General features: G+C 44.2%; 1 protein-coding gene across 1 annotated transcript; it reads left to right on the plus strand.

Moving 5' to 3' along the window:
- Positions 1–4,905: 4,905 nt before the first annotated feature.
- Positions 4,906–9,136, plus strand: PRND (prion like protein doppel). Its single transcript, XM_084615417.1, has 2 exons — positions 4,906–4,979; positions 8,521–9,136. Exon 2 carries the CDS (start codon positions 8,531–8,533, stop codon positions 9,089–9,091), a length of 561 nt encoding a protein of 186 aa, XP_084471543.1. The 5' UTR covers positions 4,906–4,979; positions 8,521–8,530; the 3' UTR covers positions 9,092–9,136.
- Positions 9,137–9,393: the final 257 nt, after the last annotated feature.

Consider the following 9,393-nt stretch of genomic DNA (forward strand, 5'->3'; position numbering starts at 1 on the left):
AGTTCTTATGGCACCTTAGAGACTAACAAATTTATTTGAGCGTAAGCTTTCGTGGGCTACAGCCTACTTCATCAGATGTATAGAATGGAACATAGAATAAGAAGATATATAGATATAGATATATACACACACACACACCCCTTATAAGATAGATAACAGAGTAAGATGAAGTGAGCTGTAGCTCACGAAAGCTCATGCTCAAACAAATTGGTTAGTCTCTAAGGTGCCACAAGTCCTCCTTTCCTTTTTGCAAAGACAGACTAACACGGCTGTTACTCTGAAACCTGTCATAGAGTAAGAATATCTATCTATCTTATAAGGCACGCGCGCGCGTGTGTGTGTGTGTGTCTTCTTATTCTATGTTCCATTCTATGCATCTGATGAAGTGGGCTGTAGCCCACAAAAGCTTACGCTCAAATAAATGTGTTAGTCTCTATGGTGCCACAAGTCCTCCTGTTCTTTTTGTGGATACAGACTAACACGGCTGCTACTCTGAAACAGAAATACCTTTGAAACTTGAGCCCCAAGTGACTTGCCCAAGATCCCACAGGACATGGGGAGGGATAGCTCAGTGGTTTGAGCATTGGCCTGCTAAACCCAGGGTTGTGAGTTCATTTCGGGATCTGGGGCAAAAATTGGGGATTGGTCCTGCTTTGAGCAGGGGGTTGGACTAGATGACCTCCTGAGGTCCCTTCCAACCCTGATATTTTATGATCTATAGTGAAGCAGGGAACTGGGCGAGAGTCAAGTTCCAGGCTACTGCCTAAACCACTACACCATCCTTCCTCTCTATTACCTGCAGCAAAGGAAACTGAAAATGCTGAAGGAATCAACCGGTCAGTAAGAGTGTGATTCTGCACGGTCCTGAGCACTGTCAACTCCCATTGCCTTCAGCAGAAACAGAGGGTGCTCAACAAGTCAGAGCATTTGTCAATGAAAACCTGATCCAATCTCCATTGAGGTCAATGGAAAGAGTCTACTGAGTTCAGTGAGCCTTGGATCAGATGATCAAATTGGTGAAATTCCCTGGGCCTGTCTCTCGTAGGAGTTCAGACGAGATGATCATAATGGTCCCTTCTGGCTTTAAAAAAAAAAAAAAAAAAAAATCTAAAAATATAGTCAAACATTTTTATTTAAAATAATTTTGATGTTGGGCTTGATTCGCTACTATGTATATTTGTTCTGTGAAAGCTTCCAAGTCGAAAGGCCAGGGCCGGCTCTACCGTTTTTGCCACCCCAAGCAGTGAAAAAACCAGTCGCCGCCAAATTGCCGCCGCGGCTGGCAGGAGAGAGAGAGAGAGACGCTGCCGCCGAATTGCCACCGCCGCGGAAACTCTGCCGCCCCTTTCTGACTGCCGCCCCACGCACCTGCTTGGAACGCTGGGGCCTGGAGCCGGCCCTGCTAAAGGCAGAGGGCTGGGGGAGAGGACCGATATTTCTTTTGGCAGCTTTAGGCGTTCTGTCAGAATGGTTCATCTTTAAATCCATACCAGACACTGGCCGCAATGAAGATTGCTGCCCACTTGAGTAGTACAAGACAGGGCTAAAAGGAAAAATTAATCAAAATGCTTTTTTTCAAAAAAGCACTTACTGTAATTTGGTAATTATTGAAATTGCCGATCACGTCCCGCATAAATGTGTTCTTGGCTCGGGGTTATGTTTAATTATTTCAGAATGACTAATGATGAATGGATTGGATCCACTGGACATGAAACCTCTCAAGCTTTAAAAATAAAAATAGACAAACAACATTAGGATGGAGAGAAAGTCACAAGAGCAAGAAACTTCTTACATAAAGGCAGCGACATCATCTGTAACTCAGCTGCTGGGTGTGACTATGGATAGAAAGAGGAGCTGTGTTCAGTGCAGGGCAAATCTTTTATAGCTCTTCCTCAGACAAAATTCCCTTCACAGGAGAGTCCTAGGAAATATGACAATTACATTCTTTCTGTGGGATTTTTTTTTTTAATGGCTTTAGCAAAGAGACAGTTCTCACGGCCTCATGTCTCCATTACAGCAACACTTTCTCTTTGGCCTTGACCACCATTCAGGGTGTAAAAAGAAAAGGAGGACTTAGGGCACCTTAGAGACTAACCAGTTTATTTGAGCCTAAGCTTTCGTGAGCTACAGCTCGCTTCATCGGCTGCCTTCGGGGGTAGTTGCAAAGGTCATTTTCCTCGCCGATCACTGTTTCCAGACCACTCTCTTTAGACTCCCGTCTCCACAGCATCACACCCCAACTACTTGTCCTCCCATTAAAAGCCCTTCACGACCTGTCCCCACAAGACCCATCATCGTTATCAACACTACATACGAAGAAATGAAGTTTCATTCTCCCCAAACTGATGTTTTCAGAATGGCCTGTGGACCAAAAAAAAAAAAAGAATCTGCTCTTTGACCAGCTCCGCTAAGGGCTACAGGGTAGGGACATTAGTAATTTTCAGTGCAATTCCCACGGATATCTAAAGCATCATCTTGCGTTTAGCGAAGGACAGAATTCAACGCTTTGAAATCCTATGCAATGATCAGAAGTATTGTAATTTTACAGGTTTCAGAGTAACAGCCGTGTTAGTCTGTATTCGCAAAAAGAAAAGGAGTACTTGTGGCACCTTAGAGACTAACCAATTTATTTGAGCATGAGCTTTCGTGAGCTACAGCTCACTTCATCGGATGCATACCGTGGAAACTGCAGCAGACTTTATATATACACAGAGAATATGAAACAATACCTCCTCCCACCCCACTGTCTTGCTGATGAGAAAACCTGGATTTGTGCTGGAAATGGCCCAACCTGATGATCACTTTAGATAAGCTATTACCAGCAAGACAGTGGGGTGGGAGGAGGTATTGTTTCATATTCTCTGTGTATATGTAAAGTCTGCTGCAGTTTCCACGGTATGCATCCGATGAAGTGAGCTGTAGCTCACGAAAGCTCACGCTCAAATAAATTGGTTAATCTCTAAAGTGCCACAAGTACTCCTTTTCTTTTTGTAATTTTACACTGGAGTTTTCCTTTACTAGGAAATCCATTACAGCTCGGGTTAGCAGTTTAAATTACAAGAAAGGCAGAAAACCACGTCTGTTCAGCAAGAGAATTTGACGCTTAACTAGTTACACTGGCTGTTTGGGCTAGCAGTTGATTTATAAAGAGATGCTTTTACCTCTCTCTGTGTTTTATACTCAGCTATTAGAAGCTGGCAGGGATCTGGAAGTTTGGCTGGTACTAGCCAGCTTACTGGGAACTGGGGAGGTGCTCCAATGCTTAGAGCAGTATACTGGGAACCGGGACTCCTGGGTGCTATTCCTGGCCTGCTCATTGATTTCCTGTGTGATCTCAGGCCCAAGCTGAGATGTGCCTGCTAATTTTCAGAGCAGAGCATGAGACACCTAAATCCTGAATTTAAGAGGCACTTGACACCCGCACCACCAAAATTAAGTCACTGGGAGGTCCAAATACTCTGTGCATGTGAAACTCATGTCTTGGATTTGGCCCCTGGAAGTTAAGGGGCACATTTGAAAATATGGGGCTCAACCTCCATGTGCCTGAGTCTCCCCATCTTTAGAGGGATGTAACAATGCTCATAGAGGTGTGGGGAGATTTAAGTGTTACTAGTATGTTTTCCAGTTCTCCATGTTCTCCTACATGTGCAAAGTGTTGGGGAAAGGAGCTATGAATATCACGAATTGTCAGGAACACCGTAAAACCACACATCCGAGATTATGGCCAGTGGACTTCATTTCTGGCACACACTGCATTTTCTGAGTTCTTTGATTATTTGCATTCTCACAATTCTTTACTTGATTATATCTTCTATAACACCAAGCAGCATCCAGGAGACAGAGAACCCCTGTTTCAAACCCAAAGAACTTGCTTTGAGCCTGCCATTTGCTTGACTTCGACGAATCTTTATTACTAGAAAAGCTGTATGAACCTAGAGCTTCCATGCCCAACCAGAAGAGAAGAAGTTCTTGAACTGCCTCCTGTTGGACACATGATCACATAAGTCTTTTCTGTCCTGAAAATCTGATTCCTAAATGTCTTGCATTTACCGTGTAAAGTGGTGCCATCTCTAACCATCTAGAATTCGGTTTCTGAATGAAAGGTTTAGTTTATCGTAGAGATAGGTCCCAACTAATTCCTGGATCCAACCACCCCCAATTTGTCAAAGGCAGGTTAAAAGTTTGAATCATGCCGATGGCCTAACTACGTAGAAATGGACCAAACCAGAACCGAAGATCAAAATATCCCCTTTCCCACCTACCTCCCAAACAGAAGTGTTGAGATTCTCGACACAATCTGTGTTTACTGTGTGTGTGCTTATTGGAGACGGGCCACAAATCAGAAGACAGATCTGAATGCTTCTCAGAATTTAGGGCTTTTCAGGAGCCAGGCCCCAAATTTTACAACTCAGATCTGCATGGAATCATAGGACTGGAAGGGACCACGAGTGGCCATCCAGGCCCCTGCACTCATGGCGTCTATCGATCGATCTTAAGGTTTTATACGGCACCCATCATCACAGCAGCTGAGCCTCTTTTTAGGCACGATCTGAACTCGGATACTCAACCCAACTGCCCTGGAAGTTTGGCCAAGTTCAGATGCAGATCCAGGTCTAGATATTATTTGTATTGCAAGAGCACCTGTAGGCCCTAATAATGGATCACTGTGCTGGGCGCTGTACAAAAAGTCTGTCCTTGTCCCTACAGAGCTTACAGTTCAAATACAAACTGCACAGCTCAGTTCATCTCTAACATGTACAGGAAAATGGACTATTTCACAAGAGGCAAATCAAACCTTGAAGGGGGAGGAAGGGAGGGGAACAGATGATGCTCTCAGACACTCAGAGAGAAATAATTTGCCATATTTGGAAATGAACATACCCCACCTACTGCTATATAGGTTGAGAGAGTCAGCTTGGCAGCTGCTATCGAGACCTGCACTTCCCCCAAAAAACAACCTGCAACTCTCTAGCAGAAAGGTGAGTGATTACCAACATCCGGCACAGATTTTTATCACTTATTTTCATTCGTGTTTGCATAGGATTTTGCCATTTACATTTGTTGTTTAATAACTTCTCACTCCGTCCTGTATTGTGAATTGCAGAGCTATGTAACCATCATTTGTTTTCAGTTACTCCAAAGTGACCTGGATAAAAGGGACTGCTGATGGATCTGCAATAATTCACGACCCAAAGACTGATCTCGAAGCAAAGAGGAATTGCATTGATGTAACAAGGACAAGAATTCACTTCAAGCTCTCTTATCTGGATGATTATTAGACATGCTGTCAGATAAGTTACCTGATATCTGCACGGTGAGATCCTAAAAGAACTGTCTGTTTCTTCCAGCCCAAGCAATGTTTATTGCTCTGGGATATGAAAACTATCATAGATAATGTTTTTAATGGGTATAGTTGCATGTTGGACCCTAAATGACCTTTCCATTGAGTTTCCAAACCTTGTATCTATAGATTCTTTTCCTGGAAAGGAAGAGAGTTCTATTCATCTGCTAGTTTAGATAGAAGCAAATCTAGCAGTATGTAGTACCATATTGACGGGGAAAACCACAAAGCACCTACCAAAAAAGAAAAAAATCTATCTGGTGGGTTTCGTTGCTGAATTTAGCCTCACAGGGGGGGGAAAAATGTATCACAGTCACAAGCTTGCTCATGCTTGTGATCTCTTCTTTGGGCTGAATGGTCCATTTATGGACGAGCTCAATCTTTCTGTTCTAACCCGCTCCTCACTCTATCCTAGTATTCCCACCGCCTCTCAGTCAGAGTTTTGCCGGAGTAAACACGACATGATTTGGCTCTACAGAAATACACCGGCAGCACTGCATTCCCCCCTCAATAATACCACCTTGCCTGTCTCAGGATCCCAAAGTGGCTTACCATCATCCACTGCCACCATGCCCCTGCAAGACAAGAAACAAACATGGAGAAACTAAGGCTCAGGGAGGTTAAATGATGTACCCACGGTCAGAGAAAACCAATGGGAGAGCTGGGGAACAGAACCCAATTCCTCTGCTCGAACCAGAGGTCAGGAAAAAAATAGGAAAGCATAGAAGCATCCACCCATTCCATCTTCTGTGTGTTTCAAGCTAACCTACAGGATACATATACACAATACTCTGTCTGTCCAGGTATTCAAAATGCGCCCATCACCCTGATCTCCACACGGTCGTCTCTTGTTGAGCTTTCCATTCTAGCCTGCCACTCTGGTGAGCAAGATTGGTTGGCAAAAAAAAAAAAAAACCCACCCAAACGTAGACATTTGAGCCGAATGCATGGTTGTGGGTACATAGCTAAGAGGGAGATAGGAGAGGGAGAAAGAGTGTGTAATGGCACACATTTTACTTCCTTTTTCTCTTTTATGTGGAGCCTTCGGAGACAACGCTAAGCAGTACATCTGAGTACCCTTAGCTGGGTCCACAGAATTGATTCAATGAGGAGCTTGATTTGACAGCCTTTTTTAAAAAAACGTTACCCACAGATTTCTGCGATGAACAAAACATCCACACACACTTTCCACAGGAAGAAGCTGTAACGTACTGTGGAACAATTTGTCGGGGCTGCAAGCTACGAACCTTGCTCTATGAGCCTAGCTGGAAAGCGGCTACTTGTTACTTTCCACTGAAAGTGAAGCCTTACAAAAAGGCAACATCCTGTGATCATAAAACAGCCTTCCTATTAGCATAGAATGAGTTGGGACCTGACGCAAAGCCCACCCAAGTCAATGGAAGGTCTCCCATTGGATCAGGTCCTGCATGCTCAGAAAACTCCATTTCCACACCGTGAGCATGAACAGTTTCAAAACTTATTATGATGGATCCAATGGATTGAGTTTTAAGCAGATTCCCCCCACCCCCATTGATATCAGTGGGGGGAGGGGAGGAGTTCTGCTTGATATCCAGTGGCACAATATGGGTTGTGGCTATTAGTTATTTCTTACCCCAAAGCAATTCCCAAAACACGGTGGGTTCTGAAGTAAACAGGGTTAGGTGGAGAACAGCAAAGGGTCATTAAAAACTAACATGCACCTGATCCAAAGCCCATTGAAGTCAGTGGGACCAATGTATTCCTGGAGAGCCCTGTTCAATATTCTTAGTTCTCCTTTTGCAGCAGACAAAGAACGCTCTTATGGCAGCCTAGTTCGTTAGGCGTTAATTCCAAAATACTTAGAAGTTAGAAAAGCCCTGAACTCCCTCCTTAAATCTCAATGGGGAAAAGCATCTAAATCGCCGAGGTCATTTTGAAAATAGCAACCATTGTCTTTAACCTATGCCTCAGTTTCCCCATATGTAAAATGGAAATATCGCTCTGGCTACTTACACGAAGGTACCTTTGCCCACAGTCTACTGCACCGTGCAACTGCCGCTCTACCTTTCGTGCTTAAATGGCCCCCACTACTTTCATTTCCGGGCAGGTCACAACACCCCTGTGGGGCAAGGCAGTGTGACTATCCCCATTCTACAGGGCCCAAAGATGGAAAGTGATTTAAATCAACCCGGAAATCTGTGGCAGAGCAGGGGAATTGAACTCGGGTCCCAAGTTCCAGGCTGGTGCTGTAACCATTCAACCATCTTTCCTCCAGCCAAAAGGAAGTATCTGGCTGCTCTTACACAGCCTCTGGGTAATACTGGAGGCTTGTGATGCGTCAGAATAAAGTCCTTTGAGACTTCTGGTTGAAGAGCACTATCTGCATATGATTATTTGTCACCTAAATGTTGGCAGCTTCCCCTGGTTGTTTTTCCCCATTCTTACCCTGGCAGTCAAACGGCTTGCCCAAACTGCATAATGTCATGGAGTTGACATGCTGGAGAATTTGGATCCAGAGTTGTTCCCCCTCCTCTTCCAAAAACGGTTGGGGAGCATTTGGGACAAGAGGGTTGGTTTTGTCAATTATAAAGTTAGGAACCTTTGCAAAATTCAGGTCTGGATGCAGGCGAGGATTCTGATCCCCTCCAAAGTTTACAGGGTGTTGGGATTGAGGCCGTATCTATAGAAAATAGATTAGGGTGTTAAGAATGACTGTTAATCCAAGGAGGACATTGTGGAAGTGGAGAGGGTTCAGGAAGAGCCGTGAGAGTTATGAAAGGATTGGAAAACATGCCTTATAGTGACCGGCTCAAGGAGCTCAAAATATTTAGTTTAAGAGAAAGTTAAGGGACGTCTCCATCACAGGCTATAAGTACCTGCATGGGCTCTTCAATCTAGCAGACAAAGAGCATAAGAAGATCCAATGGCTGGAAGTAGAAGCTGGACAAACTCAAACTGGAAATCTTTTAAAACAGTGAGATTCAACGGTAAATTATCAAGTTGCCAGCCGCTCTGGAGGATTCGCCATCATCAGTTGCCATTCTCTGAGTCAAGACCGGATGCTTTACTGAAGATATACCATATAGTTCAAACAGGCATTATTTGAGGGCTGTTCTGTGGCCTGTGTTCAGCAGGAGGTCAGATTAGATCATCACAATGGTCCCTTCTGGCTTTATAATCCAAATCTCTTCCCCTTTCAGATCCTCCAGAATGGGAAGGACCCGGATGGTGACCTGCTGGATGGCTATGCTTTTGCTGGTGCTCTGTAGCGATATCACCCTTTGCAGGAGGGGCGGCTCAACAAGTAAGAAAGCAAACCAGAATAAAAGTCCTCCCCCCGTTAATAAGCCCAGCCCGCCATCCAAAAAAGAGCCTGTGAAGATTCCAGGCACGCTCTGTTACACCGGCCAGTTGCTCGACATCAAACTAGAGCCCGAAGATGCCAGATATTACACCGACAACTTCAAAAAGTTCCCCGATTGCGTTTATTACCCTCGGTGCTTCCAGTCTCTAGAGGCGAACGCAACCAAGGACGCGTTGGTTAGCGAGTGCTTTAACGTTACGGTGAGTCTGACTGAAAACAAACTGGGCCTATCCGAAGGAAAGAATGCCACCAGTGCGTACGCCAGGGTCATGTGGCGAGTGATAAGCCACTTGTGTGCAATGGATTTCTGCTGCCAACCATGCAGCCTCGCTCTGTCCATCCACGGTTCCTTTGGTCGGGTAGCAATGCTTTGCCTCATGAGTTTTATTTCTCTTACCGTGCAATGAACTTGCATTGATTTACTGGCAACGAGGGAGTGCCTGTCAGTAACTATTTACCTCTTATGATTTCTGTATGTTAAACTTCCATAATTCTTTTGTTATTTTAACCAAAATCCTTTGTGCGTATAAACTCAAGTGGCATTTATCTATTCTATCAAACTCATGTGCTTTGTTTTACAGTGGGCTAATGTGTGTCCAAATAAAAGGACCATGCTAATCTTTTAACTCCTTTAACCTAGTCCAGGGAACGATTCTGGATTCTATAGTAATGGACATTCTTATTAATATGTGTTATAATTAACAAGACC

This window comes from Lepidochelys olivacea, assembly GCF_965140295.1.
Source record: "Lepidochelys olivacea isolate rLepOli2 genome assembly, chromosome: 26".
NCBI lineage: Eukaryota > Metazoa > Chordata > Testudines > Cheloniidae > Lepidochelys > Lepidochelys olivacea.